At 38.3% G+C, this 17,424-nt stretch overlaps 1 protein-coding gene across 3 annotated transcripts in view; it reads left to right on the top strand.

Moving 5' to 3' along the window:
* Positions 1–17,424, top strand: part of PATJ (PATJ crumbs cell polarity complex component) — a 340,997-nt gene that overhangs the window by 57,528 nt on the left and 266,045 nt on the right. For all 3 annotated transcript variants that reach the window (XM_029947821.1, XM_029947819.1, XM_029947822.1), the window contains exons 15-16: positions 3,352–3,513; positions 7,036–7,167. In XM_029947821.1, coding sequence (XP_029803681.1) covers positions 3,352–3,513; positions 7,036–7,167 — 294 coding nt within the window. The remainder of the gene's footprint in view (positions 1–3,351; positions 3,514–7,035; positions 7,168–17,424) is intronic.

Here is a 17,424-nt window from a genome sequence, read left to right as displayed (position 1 = left end):
ACCCCCCCCCCCCCCGGCCTCCCCTCTGGTAACCATTAGTTCTCTATATTTAAGAGCCTTTTTCTTTTGGGGTGCCTGGGTGGCTCAGTCAGTTGAGCATGTGACTTGAGCTCAGATCATGGTCTCACAGTCCATGAGTTCGAGCCCCGCGTTGGGCTCTGTGCTGACAGCTCAGAGCCTGGAGCCTGCTTCAGATTCTGTCTCCCTCTCTGCCCCTCCCCTGCTTGTGCTCGCTCTCTTGCTCTCTCTCTCTCTCTCTCAAAAATAAATGCACATTAAAAAAATTTTTTAAAGAGTCTCTTTTTTTATTTCTTTTTTTCCTCTTAGCTCTTTTGTACCTTAAATTCCTTGCGAGTGAAATCATAGAATACTTTTCTTTCTCTGACTGACTTGTTTTGCTTTGCATCTTACTCTAGCTCCAACCATGTTATTGCACAAGATTTCGTTCTTTTTTATGGCTGAATAATATTGCATTGTATATATGCCACATCTTTATAAATCAGTCATTGGACACTTGGGCTGCTTCTCTAATTTGGCTATTATAAATACTGCTGTAGACATGGGGTAGATGTATCCCTTTGAACTAGTGTTTTTGTATTCTTGGGTAAATACCCAGCAGTGTGGTTCTTGGATTCTAGGGTAGTTCTATATTTAGCTTTTTGAGGAACCTTCCTACTGTTTTCCACAGCGGCTACATTCATCCATGTAAACTTTAAAGCATAATCTCACAGTGAGATCTTGGCAGTATTATCATTGTGCAAAGGTATAAATAATCTTTATAGGATAAGATGAATGAGGATTGAATGAGGTGATGTAATGGGAGTATGATACTATGTACTCTGCGAATGTGTATGTATGTTTTCTAATCACAAAGTCTGAATAATTGAGACTTAAAAAATTTTTTTTAATGTTTATTTTTGGGACAGACACAGAGTGCAAGCAAGAGAGGGACAGAGAGAGCGGGAGACACAGAATCTGAAACAGGTTCCAGGCTCTGAGCTGTCAGCACAGAACCCAATGCGGGGCTCTAACCTGTGACCGTGAGATCATGACCTGAGCCGAGGTTGGATGCTTAACCGACTGATCCACCCAGGTGCCCCTGAATAATTGAGACTTGATAGAACTTGAGAGGATCTCAAGTTGGAGGGCCTAGAAAATACTGTGAACTCTAAAATAAAAGTTGGCCTATCTAGCCAAATATAGAAATTTTAAAAAGCTCTCTAAAGTTAGCCAGTAACTCTTGAACTTAGTGTGTGTGTGTGTGTGTGTGTGTGTGTGTGTGTGTGTGTGTGTGTAGTATAGCGTACTCCTTAGAGCTTAAAACCAGAAACACAAATATGCTTTGGGGTTAGAACATTGTGCCAAGTCTCGGCCCAGAGCAGCTATTTACAGCAGCCATAAATCCTCTTAGATAGGAATTGGTAATGGGAAATGTGACCAATCCCTTTAGCACTTTAGAGAGTAGTGAGGAGGACTACCAGGCACGGCTATAATAATTGGAGACAATTCAAATGAATAAATAATGAGCTAAATAAATATTTAAATGTACTCCAAGACAAAACCCTGAAAAGTGATGTTCTAATTTGTTGAAGTAATGTCAAACACAAACTAATACTTGCCTATGGGTAGAATTCCTGTGTTGGTTCTATCTGCTTGCTTTATTTTCAGTGCAGGGTACTACCCACTTGGGTGATTTTAGAACTTTCCGTGTTTGTGGTACCAGTTGGCACTGTGGACATGATATGACCCACTTTCAGCTCTTTCAAGGAAAAACCGTTATCAGCTCTTGAACTTGCTGTCCCCTGGATCCCTTTCATCAGTCATAAAATCTTGGGAGATGGTATTTACTTTCCTACCAGGGCTAGCTCCCCGAAGCACATATGGGTCTCTTTACTATGTGGTGATTTCTCTGTAAATAATTAAGAGGCAGAGCGATGGCGTCTGTCCTGATCGCTAAGTGCTTGTATGCTGCAGGCCTGAGAGTGGTTCCCAGGGATGGTTGACTTGGGGCTCAGGCCGCTGCTGATGAGTCAGTTCCAGCAGCTCACAGTGTCATATTGTCTGAGAATGACAGATATGTGCAAAGGTTTCTTCTCCCAGGAAGTCAGCCCCTTCCGTTATGTGGACATTAGCACTGCACCTGTCAGAAATTAATGCCAAACCAGAAATATCTTTAAAACTAAGAATGCCCCTGAGCCCTCCCAGAAAGGTAGGAGTCAGATGTGAAAAGATGATTTAATGCCTGGAATGTATGTGTTCATGCCTCAGGTTTTGGAGAATAGCAGATAGGTTGGCTTTTAGTGGCGTCTAGTCAGAACTGGGAGAGCTCCCAGAGCTTAAGTCATATATGTAAAGAGTCAGAATAGGTTTATCTTTCTAACTCATCTTTGGTGTAGAAGATTGTGACTGTGCACTAAAATGGGAAATTTAGACACTTTTTTTGGTGATAAGCCCCAAGCATTCGTAAGGAGTCATTGGTTATCTTTTTGTTCTTTTAAACATATGGTTTACACAGGGGCACCTGGATGGCTCAGTTGTGATCTCACAGTGTGTGAGTTCGAGCCCCGTGTCGGGCTCTGTGTTAACAGCTGGGAGCCTGGAGTCTCCTTCAAATTCTGTCTCTCTCTGTCTCACCCTCCTCTCCCACTCATGCACTGTCTCTCAAGAAAACCCAGAAAACAAAAATCAAACTTATATGGGACGCACATAGACGCACCTGTACTTGATGTCTATGTGTAAGAATCGAATAGAGGCACACTTCTCTGTATTTCTTTTTGATAGACAGGATTTTTCTAGGATGGTGTTAAGAGTTTATGGCATGTGGAAAAAAACTGTGAACTGATGCTAAATTTTGACAACTGAGTATCCTAGATTTTGCTACCTACACATTATAAGCTGAGGAGGTTTTAATTTAACCTTAAAATTAGTGTTAATATCTAGTAATGACATTTTTATGAAATGAAGGAGCACAAGGAGACAGTCTTAGGTTATCAGTGATGTTTAGTGTTTAAAGAGAGCTGTGTAGATGAGAGGATTCAATATCGGAGTCTAGAAAAGAGAAACCATGGAGGTGTGAAAAATTAGGCACGTCACTTGTAATCTCCACACGTCTTTGTTCACTGAAATTCTGTAAAGGTGTGGCTTAATTTTTATGCATTTAGTTTTGTACACTTCTGCATTAGTTTTATGCATTTAGTTACTGCTAACATAATGTGACTACATTTAAGCCCTTTGTTCATTGAGAAAATAAAACAATAATCCTGTTTTTATTTTGATAGATTGAGGTAAGCACGTGACTTTGGCTTTTTCACTGGGGCCTCCTCAGTTCTGACTTATCCCTTGACTTTCTAGGTCAATGGCATGCAGCTCTATGGGAAGTCTCGCCGAGAAGCAGTCTCCTTTCTCAAAGAAGTGCCACCTCCCTTTACCTTGGTTTGCTGTCGCCGCCTGTTTGATGATGAAGCCTCTGTAGATGAACCAAGGACCACTCAAGCCTCTCTTCCCAACACAGAGGTACTCACTGAATATGGTTCCCATATCCGGTTCCCATAGGAATGCCCATTCATCAAGGATGCCCTGGCGAGTGTATTTGGATTTGAAAAGAGGGAAGAAACTTCCTTACTCTTTTATTTGACTCAAGTAGCTCAAAGATGACAATGCATAGCTTTTCAAACTGTTACTTTTCATTTAACATCATAAAACTTTTTTTCTTCCTTTTTTTTTTTAATCTCGAAATGGTAGAGATCTTAATGTGCATGCATTTTGATTTTAGAGAACTTTTTTTTTTTTTAGTAATTTCCTGGGCTCATTACTTCTGGATCCCAGTTCAACTCAGTTCATCTTAAGTTTAAGATGTTGATGAGTGTTAAATATCTAATGGACTTCCCTTTTAAAGAGCCTTAAAAATATGAAGATCTATTACCAGTTTTGAAGTGAGTAAAAATTGCTGTAAAAGCCTTCAGAAGGTCAGAGAAGAAAAAAACATTTTCTGTGCTCTTGGTACACACTCTCTCTCTCTCTCTTTTTTTAAAGAACACTGTGATTATGAAAACAGTTTTAAGTACATGCTTTGCCATCTTTTGCCATTTGTAACCTCATCTTTTATTCCACTTCCCTTCCCCCTCCCATTTCCAGACTTACAGATTATAAGTCCATAAACACCAGTTTAGATACACAGAGACTTTTCTTTTACCTGCCTGTGGTCTGAAGTTCAAGATACATGGACCCTAATCATGCCTCTATCACTTAATGATTGTGAATCTTGGAGCAAATAACTTCCTTTGAATATTCATATTTTTCTTTTGAAAATTGGGGATGCTTATAGTACTTACTGCCCTCATCAGTTTGTGTGAGGAGGAAATGAAATAATCTGGACACAGCTCTTAGTGCAGTGCCTTCCTCATGGAAAGTGCTCAGGAAAAGTTAATTGTGGCTCTTTCCTCCTGTCCACTCACCTTTGTTTCCTGATTGTCTAAAGTATGCAAGAGGCTAGCGCTGTCTTAGGGTCACAAATTCTTTCATGTGTATTAAGCTTGCTTTTATATGACACCTCTGCTCCCGTGGGCAGAGCCATATTTTAAAATTAATCTGTGTCTCATAGTGTTTTTATTCTGTACTGGGTGTACAAGAATTGCTTAGCCCATTATTGATTATGGATTGAGAATCTTTTTTTAATGTTTATCTTTGGTAAAACCTATATTGAAGAGATTCAGACCTCACTTTTGTCATTCTTACTATCTTTACTAAAATTGACTGCGGATGAGGGCCTACCTCTAAAGGTTGATAAAAATGCCTTTAATCTAATCTTACAGGGTGTGTAAATCACCAACCCAGCTTGCTGACTCTGTGCTCCCATCTGTCATCCTTTACCACAATGGGTAAACAACAGCTTTGAATTATTCTAAATGTCAACCTTGCTGCCCATTAGTTGATTGCTTTCTATTCTGTAAATACGGGAGTTACGCAGAATTGATTCTATCAGAGTGATGTATCTCAGGTTGGAGCATAATATCCTATATACCTTAGATGCCTTGAAATTTCTGTCAGCTTAGGTTTTATAAGTGTATGCGGTTTCTTAAAATCCTGGCTTTCTTTTCCATCTAGTTGTCTTTTTTATTTTTTATTTTTATTTTTCCATTTATCCCTATATCATCTTAGGTTCTTTTCTTTTTTTTAATTTTTTTAATGTTTTTATTTATTTTTGATACAAAGAGAGACAGAGCATGAGAGGGGGAGGGGCAGAGAGAGAAGGAGACACAGAACTGGAAGCAGGCTCCAGGCTCTGAGCTAGCTGTCAGCACAGAGCCTGATGCGGGGCTCGAACCCACCAACGTGAGATCTGACCTGAGCCGAAGCCGGAGGCTTAACCGACTGAGCCACCCAGGCGCCCCTCATCTTAGGTTCTTAAGTCTTATCTGGTTAGGCAACTTGGCCAAAATTCTAATGCTCTTTAGTCATTGAAGATACTAAATGCCCAGTAAAACATCAATCACATTGTATTAGGTACTGGAACTTTACTTTTTTGGAAGGCATATTGTTTTCTTTTGAAATATCATTTCCTCATATCAGGCTGATATATACAGAGGTTATTGATTCAGAGCATCCCCCTAATTTCAAGTTTTGTAATTCAAGAACCCAGAAATTGTTCCCATGTTTAGATTCAATCCACAGTGGATTGAGTATTGACTTTCCATGTCCTGTGTGGACAGTTTGAGATTTGGACCAAACCTAAGTTTAAAAATGTTTCTGTACTTGCTATGGTGCCTTGCTCTTCCACATTAGAGTGACCCCTCCCTTTGATTTCATTAAATGGATTTTCTTATGCAAGTCACTCAAAATTATGTTCATAAGGATGATGCACTTTGATTTTATTTACTAAGTAAGCACCCAAAGTTTTAAGAAGCTTACTTTGAAAAATTAGTCTATAGTTTTATTTAGAAAGTTTCAAGGGAAAGGCAAGGATGGATGGTTTGTTAATGTATTCAACAAAACATGTATCGGGTGCCTAGTGCACGCCAGGCTGTATTGTGGGCTGAGCGGAGAACCACTGGTAAACTCCAGGGTAGCCCACACGGAACTTCCATTCTAGCCTGTCATTTTGTGAATGGGTAAGGCTGCAAAGAAAAAGATCATTTCTGAGCTTCAGGTAGAAGTTCCGAGTATTTTGAGCAAGATAGATCATAGGAAAACATAGTGCAATGCTGTAAATAGTATTAAAAACTGCAGCTTTTCTCCTTCTGTGTAGTTGACTCATTGACCTGCTATGACTTAGCTTCCTAGAACCCCCTATCGCGGTGACCCTTTCGCCTGAAAGGAGGGAGGAATCTGGAATAGGGGGATTTGGCAGTGGGAAGTCAAGGAAAATAACCAAGGATCTCTGTATTGAGTAGTTTTGCTGGCTAACATCCTCCATCCAAGACCAGATTTTCTTTATTTCAATGCAGTGATTTTTTTTTTAAATCTGGTTTTTAAACCTTCACAATTCACAGGACTTGGGGTTTTTCCACTTTATTTTTCTAGTGAATTTTTTTTTTTTTAACTTCCAGGAGCCAACAAAAGTGGTTTATCTTGTGTCTTGCACTAGCTTCTCTCTGTGTTGGCATCTTTCTGTCTCTCACTGTAATTATGAATTCAGGTATTGCTACTTAAATAACTTATAAACTTTGACTTTGTATGATATTTTTATTTTTTTCTTAAATTTCATATTTTTCCTTTTATGCTTCTAATGGGATGACAGACCTCATTGAAGTATAAGAGGTCAGTGTTAATATTTTGAATGAAACAGTTACTTTACATTAAAAAAAATCCAACTGTATGAGCAGCCTGCATTTTTAAGTACTTGAATTTTGTCAAAGGTCTTATACTAGAGTGTGTGTACCCCAGTGCATGTCCCTTGTGAAAAGATTAAAAAGATAAGCCACGCATGCCAAAGAGAATTCCCAGTTTGAGAAGAAGCTGTGGGATTCCTGATATGTTGGTTCTTTTCAGAATTGAAAGAATGACATTTTGAAGCATTTATCATCTTTGGTGTTTCAGGCTGCCCATAGTACAGACGTCCATACTGAAGAAGATGATGATGGGGAATTAGCATTATGGTCTCCTGAAGTCAAGATTGTTGAACTTGTGAAAGATCATAAAGGCTTGGGATTCAGCATTTTGGATTACCAGGTATAAAAATCTATATTGAATTTTTGAGGGATTTGTTTGTTTTAAAGTCATATGAAAAAATAATTATTTAAGGCACCCACTACGGAAAACTGAATGATTTGATGTATAATGCTATCATCCAAAGACAGGTGTTAGGGTGCCTGGGTGGCTCAGTTGGTTAAGCGGCCAACTTCGCTCAGGTCATGATTTCATGGTTTCTTGGTTCGAGCTCTGTGTTGGGCTCTGTGCCAACAGCTCAGAGACTGGAGCCTGTTTCAGATTCTGTGTGTCCTCTTTCTGCCCTTCCCCTGCTCACGCTCTGTCTCTCTCTCAAAAATAAATAAACACTAAAAATTAAAAACCAAAACAAAACAAAGACAGGTGTTAAAATTCCCATTGTTACCTTTGCAACTGGTAGCTTTCTTGAATAAAATGATGGGTGATATAATACTTGAATAGTGAGGGAAGCGATAGTTTTATACTCATGGATACTTTTAGAAACTGGAGCTTGAAGAATTTTTAAAAATTGTTTATATATTTATTTTGAGACAGAGAGAGAGTGATGATGTGAGCTGGGGAGAGGCAGAGAGAGAGAGAGAGAGAGAGAGAGAGAGAGAGAGAGAGAGAGAGAGAGAGAGAGAGAGAGAGAGAGAGAGAGGGGGAGAATCTTAAGCAGACTCCTCTCTATCAGTGTGCAGCCCGATGACGGGCTCAGCCTCACAACCAAAAAACCACAACCTGACCTGATATCAGAAGTGTGATGCTCAACCAACTGAGCCACCCAGGTGCCCCTTGAAGAATTTTTTATATGGAAGGATTGTTTTCCCCAGCCTGAAAAAAACTTTTTTTAATATTATTTATTTTTGAAAGAGAGAGAGAGGGAGAGAAAGCAGGGGAGAGGAACAGAGAGAGAAGGAGACAAAGAATCTGAATCAGTCTCTGGGCTCTCAGCTGTCAGCAGGGAGCCGGGCGCGGGGCTCGGACCCACCGCTGTGAGATCAGGACCTGAGCCAAAGTTGGACGCTCAACTGACTGAGCCACGCAGCCGCCCCTTCCCCAGCTTTATTGAGCTATATTGCACATACCATAAAATTCATGCATTTCAGGCATGCCATTTGGTTGTTTTTAGTATATTCAGAGTTGTGCAACTATCAGCAGAGTCTAATTTTGGAATCCTTTCATCACTGCAGAAAGAAACCCCATCCATACAATAGTCATTCATTCCTAGTTCTCACTCTTCTCTCTCCCCTTCACATGAAGGTTTTTATTGTTTTGTTTATCTGTTAACCTCAATGAGTTTGATTAAATAGAAATGTTCTTGGTGAAATTATGTATTTATATTTAACATAGGACACATAACATTTATTTATATAACTAGAGTCAAGTCACTAATGTATTTGGGCGGGGGTGTGTATGAAAGATCACAGTAAGACATCTACCTATATGTTTTATCAGTTTACCAGTTTATAGTATTTTTAGACCTTCTGATTATCATGGGGAATTTAAAACTGTTGGCAAAAAAGCTCTTCACTTTTAAGATGCATATTTTAATACTTTAGTGCTGCCTAAACACATTGTGGTTTAATAAAGCAAAATGTACTCTATCAAAGCACATAAAATGCCAAGTTATATAAAAATCAATTTTTTTAATATAATAAGGCATTCGGGAACAGATTAAAAGAAAAATACTTTGAGCATTATGTAAGAACATTAAATTCCATATTTAGGCAGTATGATTTAAGATGACTGAAATAGATTGTTCAGTTTTGCTTGCATATTTCTATGCCAGATAACCCTTTCTGTTATTAGAAGTTTTCTTTGGAATATTACTGAATTACGACTTGCTGATTCTAAATAATGCATATTTGGGGAAATATTTTTTATCAAGAAGTATCAATACTGCAAGATTCTAGAAGCTTATATATTCATTAATATATGGGCATATAAAACAGATTTTAGGGGCTATCTCAGTTCCCCCCGCAGTGTATCCTTATTACTTACCGTATGGTAAATGATAAATATTTGCAGAATGACTGAATAAAGTTGAGGTTAGTCAATTTTTTTTAACTTCATTCATTTTTGAGAGAGAGCACATGTGTGCATGTGGGGGAGGGGCAGAGAAGTGGGAGAGAGAGATTCCCAAGCAGCCTCTGCACTGTCAGCGTAGGCCTAGTGCAAGGCTCAAACCTCCAAACCTTAAGATCGTGACCTGAGCAGAAATCAAAAGTCTGATGTTCAGCCGACAGTCACGCATACCCTCTTAAATGACATTATCTGCAAGTGTTTGTATTTTGAATATTGCCCATGTTAAAGCAAAGAAGTGCTTCAGAAATGAAAACCAAGACAAACTTTGGTGGAGGAGAGAAAGAGAAGTTTGATAGCCCTTAAGACTAACCTCTAGTTAACAAAAGAATTCTTATATCTGTTCTGAGCTTTACACTTAAAAATAGTTCCAAATATGGAAAAATTTTTTTCTTCATCACATTCCTGTAGGTATGGCTTGTAGCGTACTTTGGTTTTTTGAAACTTTCCTAGGGACACCTGGGTGGCTTAGTTAAGTATTGAACTCTTAATTTCGGGTCAGATCATGATCTCACAGTCCTCAGATTGAGCCCCATGTGGGTTGCTGGGCATGGAGGCTGCTGCTTAGGATTCTTTCTCCCTCCCTCCCTCTCTCCCTTTTCCTCTCCCTCCCTCCCCCTCCCCCTCTCCTCCTTCTTCTCCTTCTCCACCTCTTCCCCATCCTTCCCTCCCTCCCTCCCTCCCTCCCTCCTCCCTCTGCTCCATCCTTGCTCATGCTCTTTCTCTCTCTGAGGGAGGGGAGGGGAATGCTTATGTAGTATGCCAGTGAGGGGCGCCTGCCTGGGTGGCTCATTTGGTTAAGTGGTTTCAGCTTAGAGCATACCCTCACAGTTGGTGAGTTCGAGCCCTACATCCTGCTCTGTGCTCACTGTGTGGAGCCTGCTTGGGATTCTCTCTCTCCCTCTCTCTGTTCCTCTCCCACTTGTGTATACCCTGTCTCTTGCTCTTGCTCTCTCTCACAAATAAACTTAAAAAAAAAATTCTAGTCTCCCCCCATCTTCCTCATAATCATCATTATGCGTACAGACATTTCTGCACAAGTTATATCAAGTAACTTTGCTGCAAAAGAAGTGTTAGATATTCCTTTTGCCTTTGTGCTTCTCAGAACTGATGGAAAAATGTTTCATTTTTGAAATGCTACTTTGACTCATATTAAAGTGCTCAGCTTATTTCTGTAGCTAAACCTTGGGAGAAAAAAACATTCAATCTTGAGCTGAACTTGTTTCTTAAGTCCATTTACTTATAGCTGTATTTGGCACGTTTTCACCATTTGTCAGTGGTATGTGGAACTATTAAACACTATGACATTTAGATGACACATAAACACAATTTGAAATTTGGTTTGCGACAAGTTAATTAATTGGTTATATGGTTCCTTGTTGTAATTAGGTAATAAATTCTAAAGTTCAAAAATCTTTTGCAAGGCCAGGTGAAGGTTTAGCAAAAGTCATGAAAGGCCATGTTCCTGGCTATTACTGTATTTAATGTATCCTGTATGCATTTATGAGGCAGCCGAATAGGGCCAAAGCAGCTCCCCCCTTAGTACATTTAGAATAAGAATACTGTAGAAACATTTTGGCTGAAGGGAGGAAGTTTTAGGACAGTGGGAGACTTTCCAGCTTGTAAAGGACTGCATTAGCAGTATTGACGAGATTGAAAATATACTTTGCAAAATTAATTTCTCACCAGTGTTTGTCTAGAAGATGAACTTTCTCAAGAACCTGACTAAATTATAAACGGCATCTGTTGCATTGGTACTTATGCAACTTCTTCATCTGTAAAATGGGGATAATGTCTAGCTCAAAGGACTGGTGTGGATTAATTAAACTAATATGTAAAGAAGTGGGAAATGTTAGCATTACTATGGGTATGTGAATATTGATAATCATCCAGTTTAGAAAATAAACTACAGAAGTCTTGATATTGTCTTTAGCATATAGCCATACTACAATATATTTGTACCCTATTAGTTTTTAGGTATCTATTTAGATAAGGAAAATTAATAAGTAGATGGTTTGTCTAGTGAAGTCTAAATTTAATTGTAAAATTACATTCTAAAATGCAGCCAACTCTTGATGAACCATATGCGAATTATCCAGTTGTGGCTTATTGGCCAGCAGTTTGCTTTTTACATAAATTGAGCTAAGCCTTAGGAAAAGATGAGTGAGCAGATACAGGATCTTGAATTGATGGAGCTATGGGGTGGCTGTCGGGACAGGTGAAAGTGTGGAAATGCAGAGAGCAAAGTGGAAATACATTTTCATGAAAGGCATTTAAAATAGATTGGGACAAAGCAAAAGGAGATAGCAACAGGGAAGACATAGTAAATATGATTCAGGTTGTAAGCCTCCCCGTTAGATTTTAGGATAAAGTGATGACAGCCTTATTGGCTAGGATTTGAATGGAAGTAGACTATTAGTCTCAAATATTTCTAGGCACTACTCCATGTAGTTAAAATCCTGCCCTGTATGTGTACCATCCTAGAAGAGTCATTGTTCACTATAATGTCATACCTTATAGGACGACATTAAACCATCCCGTAAGTGCCATGGAAAAATATCAATGTGCCTCATTTATCAGGAACATGAATATTATGGCTTAACTCTATGCTCTGTCTCTAAGCAACATAAAACTTCAGAAAATTGTTTATAATTTGTTATAGTATAATTTCTTGCCAGTTACTAGATGTGGTTTACATATTGTGCTTGAGTTATCTTCGTCTTGATCATGTGTAATGTCTTTATTTCTTGGTATAGTACTAATACTAATCCTACTGTTGTTAATACAAAATAAAACTAATACAAATCTAGTAGTAATAGCTAACATTTTTTGAATGTTTACTGTTGCTGGGCCCTGTTCTGATTGCTTTACATATGTATTCCTCACAAGAACCCTATGGAGTAGGCTATTATTATCCTCATTCTTGAAGTGAGGAACCTGAGGCAAAGAGAGGTTACATAACTAGTCCAAGTTCACACAGCTAGTATGTGGCAGAACTAGAATTTGAACTCAAGCCGTCGGCTCCCAGAATCTATGCTTTTAGCTACCATATTAAGCTGTTCCTTTCACTAAGAGTGCATTTTATTGCAGGAGATCTTCGTACTGAATTTATTACAGCAGATCTTCCTGTTTTTCCAGCTTGCAAAAAAATTTCATATCTTAAAGACAAGTTGCTAGATAGTATTCTCATTTTTAATGCTTATATGGAAGTTTAATAAGTATTAAAAATTAATATAGTATCCTCATCCACATTTTGTAAGAGCTAGTGTTTGTTTATTGTTTCAAATGAAAATAATTAGAAATTTAAGGATCCTAAATTAGTGCTACTAATTTGTTGTGGGCTAGTGTTCAGTAATGAAGCAATTATTAAGTAGTCTGAGTCTGTAATTTTTAATTTCTGTCAAAAATCTTGAAATAAATTTAGAAATGTGTGGATTTCACCTTGGGTTGACCTTATATATTAAAGACGGCAAGTGGATATTTTCTGGTGTTTTGATTTATGTTGAACTTCGAATAACCCCTCATGATTATAATTCACTGGAAGTGTTTGACATTAGCCAATTTTTGAACATTAGCCACGATATTGCCATTCTTAGTACTTTTGAATTTCAGTGATTTAGAAGGCAAATTTATTAACCAATAATTCTCCCTCCCACATCTCAGTCCTCACTTCTCTCTCCTCCTGATATGGACAGACTCAGAGCAGATATTTTTAAAAGACTTTAGGTTTATCTCAGACTTTAAGATAGATAAAAATAGAAAGCATAATAGCATAGAAAGCATAATAGCACAGCCATTTAGAGGTGATTCGTATGTAAATACTGTTAGTAATATTTTAAAAACTTGTTTGAAAGACCAAAGACAAATGATGACTCGTTAAAAATAATAGTGAAAATATTCCTCCCTATAAAGAGAAAAAAGATCAGTTTTTCTTAACAGAAGAAATGGGTGATATAGCCCAAAGAGTATGAATATAAAACACTACAGTATTGCTGAGTCTTTGATATGGTACGGCTTAGTGTTTGTTAGAAAAATTTAATATGTGGTTTTTGCCTGACTCCAATAGATAAATTCTCTTTAAAATATTTTAAAAGTTATAGGAAGAGATTGTGTAAATATCTTGCATTTGGCGTTAAGTTGGCTTTTTTCTAAAAAAAATTTTTTTTATTATTTATTTTTGAGAGAAAGACTGAGTGTGAGCAGGAGAGGGGGGAGAGAGAATCCTGAGCAGGCTCCAGGCTCTGAGCTGACAGCACAGACACCGACGCAGGGCTTGAACTCACTATGAGATAATGGCCTGAGCCAAAGTCGAATGTTTAACTGACAGCCAGCCAGGTGCCCCTAAATTGGCTTTTTTCTTATATGTGCATCAGAATGACTTCCTCTGCACATTAGAAATGTTTTTAAAATAAGTAATACATGCTTATGGCATGAAAATTCAAAGTACAGAAAGGGATTCTGTGAAAAGTAAATCTACCTCTAACCGTAAGTTCCTTCCCTTCTCCCAGATGAAATCTCCTATTTTATTTATTTTGTCTATCCTCTCGGAGATATATTATACATACAAAGTAATAAAAGTAATAGTTTAAAAAAACTTTTTTACATACAAATGGAGTATGTCATACATACTTTTAGCACATTGCTTTTTATTTTGGTTATATGTTCTTTCGTTTTGGTATTTATAGAGCTATGTAATTCTTTTTAATAACTGCATGGTATATTATTGTTGATGTACATTTATTTAACCAATCTCCTGTACTTAGTGAGCATTTCAAGTGAAGCTATAGTGGTTATCTTTGTCATACTCTTGTAAAACGGTGGGGATAATTTTGGGGAAGAATTCCTAGAATTGCTCATCAAAAAAGTACATATCTTTTAAATTTTGGTACATTTTTACCGAATTGCTTGCATATAACCATTTGTGAGACTCCTGTGTGTTTACACTAAAATTTGATGCCTTCTTATGTAGTGTCATTTCTTTAATTAGATAATTCTCTGGAAAACAAAGTCTAATAACCAGGTGCCTAATTCATGAATTTGCTAATGGTTTTCCATACTATGGACAGATTAAGTGATAGCAATGTGTAACGATTTTGCTGCAGCTTTATATTGGCAATAATTAATTATTTTATTAAATTTTTATGTTAATTTTGAGAGAGAAACAATGTAAGTGGGGAAGGGCAGAGAGAGAGGGAGACACAGAATCCAAAGCAGGCTCCAGGCTCTGAGCTATCAACACACAGCCTGACGGGGGACTTGAACTCAGGAACCATGAAATCATGACCTAAGCTGAAGTCGGACCCTTATCTGACTGAGCCACTCAGGCGCCCCAGCAGTAATTAATTTGGTTTTTGAAGCTAAGGGCATAAAATGGTTTATATTCAGACAATGCTATTAGTGCCCAAAAGTCTATTCCTATTTCTTCTGACAATTTTAATCTTGTTTATGAGAAAACTTGAGTTTATAAATAGAAGAAATTAAGGATTTTAGTTTTTGCTATGTTAGGTGAATGCTCTTAACAGTACATAGTGTTCATTAACTTGTAGAAGTCCAGTATCTTTATGTTCTTATTAGGTGATGAGTCCATAGAATTAGACAGGCATCAACATAATTTTAACATATAGTAGGACATATATTAATAATATTAAAAAGTCAATTATAGAACTATACTATTTCCAGAATCTAAGACATGGAGGATACTAGGTAGTTATACTCTCATGCTCAAGGGATCTCATAACATAGACACCAATATCTGCATTCATTTTTTTGTTGTTGTTATTTTTGTCTCTTTTTTTTTTTAAAGGAGATCTTTGGGTTCATGTAACCCATGTTGGATTAAGATATTAAGACTAAGAAAAATGCCATCAATCTGTTACTACTGGCAGTATACATGTTCTCGTAAATATGCCCTATATAGCTTGCTGTTGAACAAACCACACATCTGCATTTAAAGGTCACTTTTGCTTAATGGAACTTGGGACTGATAACGGCTCTTCTGTGCTCATCCCTGATTCCTGTCCACATTTATTTTTATTAACATCAAAGTACTGTAAGCTTCAGTGCCAACTGGGGTGAAGATTTCTTTTCACAGAGGATTTGCTTCCTTTCCCTCTATGGGAAAGTTCTGTATCCTTTAAATCATTTTAAGCTGCTTCATTTGAAAAATAATTCTTAGTGGTGTGTTCATGGAGTGGATTGATTGTGGCTAGTGGGGAAATTCTCTCATGGCTTAAAGATTGCTTTTCAAGCCTGCGAAGTGGGTGAATGAAGGGAGCCCACTCCTGGTGTGTGGAGTTTGTAGTGCGCTCAGGATGATGACTGACTTCCAAAACCCACAGTTCAGCAAGACTAAAGGCATCAGGAGACCAGAAGCCACTTAATAAGAGATCAAAGAAGCTGTGTGTATATCAGCTTGAAATCCAGATAGCACAGATCAAAAGCTTGCCTTAGCAAGGCAGCTGCAGGGGGATGAAGTTAGCAGGAGGCCCCAAAGATCTTAAGTCAGGCCTGATGTTGAACTTTGCGGGAATTTCATGGCTCCTCTGGAATACGAATTTGACCAAAAAAAAAAAAAAAATTCCCATTGTGTCTAATGGTGGAGAGAGAATAGAGGGCAGGCAGCAAATGCTTGTCAGCTGGTTGGTGCTTTCTCATTGGGTGGCTACTCCCCCCCGCCTTTTTTTCTTTCATAGTTTATTGTCAAGTTGGTTTCCATAGAACACCCAGTGCTCATCCCAACAAATGAGAGTGGTTCCCCTTTTAACAAGTGTTTCTTAATGACTTTCTGCTTTCTAGTAGAAGGCATTGCTGAGGAGGAGGAGATCCTGAAAATGGTGTATTTGTCATATTACCTTTCATGAGTATTTCACAGATAGCCAAACTGTAAATATTAGTGTTTATGAAGCAACCACAGAGAGCTGATTTACTGTGAAACCTGGTCATTACATCTCTCTTGTGAAATGCCGCACATATCCTAAGACATTAGTGGATATCAGTCTAGCTATGTATCTGTTTCCTGTGGAATTAAAAACAGAATCATAACTCAAGGAACAATGTTAATCTAAAGAAGAAATTCATTCTTCAGAGCTATTTCGTACACAGTCTTCCCCTCACTCTGGGTGTGGGTGTCTTGTGGAAGTCTCACTTGGCTGTGATGTCAACATTGAGAGCCATGGCAGTAGATGACTGTTGTAGCCCTTCATAGAGTATGGCTGAAAGATCGAATCAGAAACACCCACAGGTATGGAGAATCTGTTTTCCCGAGGCGTGGTGATTTCTGCTGCTCTGCCCTGTGTGTGGGTGTCATTTGGAGCTAGACAGTGACACAGAGAGGCCATGCTATTCCCAGTGAGGGCCTGGAAGTGTGCTGCCTCCTTCTGGTACCAAAGGCCTAATTTGTTAATGATGCATGGAAGGGGATTGGCTGCCTGATCTTTACATACCATTTTCTAGGGCTCAGGTTTCCCTTCCAGCTGTTCCCTTTGTATTTTACTTTAGTCAGATATGACATTCACCCGTATGCCACTGTGAACATACAGGATGGTTAACAGCACTGGCTTACAAGTCAGACAGGACCAGGATTTTCGTTCTGGCTGTGACTCCCTACTAGGACTTTGGACAGGCTTGTTAGTCTTTCTGATTCTCAGTTTACTAAAATAATAATCTCCAAGACAGAAATCCTATTTGCCTTATAAAGTTATAAATATTAAATAAAAGGTGTATTATAAATGCCCACACTTTTCTAGGCATAAAATAATATGTTACCAGTTACTGAAAAAATGATGATGATTCTAGAAAATAGAATCTGAGCACACAGTGGCTATACCTGTTACTCATTCTCTCCCTCAAAAAAATGATTGTTCAGGGGCACCTGAGTGGATCGGTTGGTTAAGTGTCTGACTTTGGCTTAGGTCATGGTCTCACAGCTCATAAGTTCGAGCCCCGTGAGCCCCACATCAACTCTGCTGTCAGCACAGAGCCCGCTTCAGATCTTCTGTCTCCCTCTCTGTCCATTCCCCGCTCTTGAATGTGTGCGTGCATGCTCTCTCCCTCTCTCTCTCTCTCAAAAATAAACATTAAATATGAAAAGAGATACTAAAGAGCTTTAACAAATGTATATCGAGTATCTTCCATGGCAGGTAAGTAAGAAAACGGTGAACAGTTAGAAAATAGTGAACAAAGTAAATCATAGGCTCC

This window comes from Suricata suricatta, chromosome 8 (genome assembly GCF_006229205.1).
Source record: "Suricata suricatta isolate VVHF042 chromosome 8, meerkat_22Aug2017_6uvM2_HiC, whole genome shotgun sequence".
In the NCBI taxonomy this organism is placed as follows: Eukaryota; Metazoa; Chordata; class Mammalia; order Carnivora; family Herpestidae; genus Suricata; species Suricata suricatta.
The sequence above is the reverse complement of the archived record's forward strand: the minus strand, read 5'-3'. Positions and strand labels throughout refer to the sequence as shown.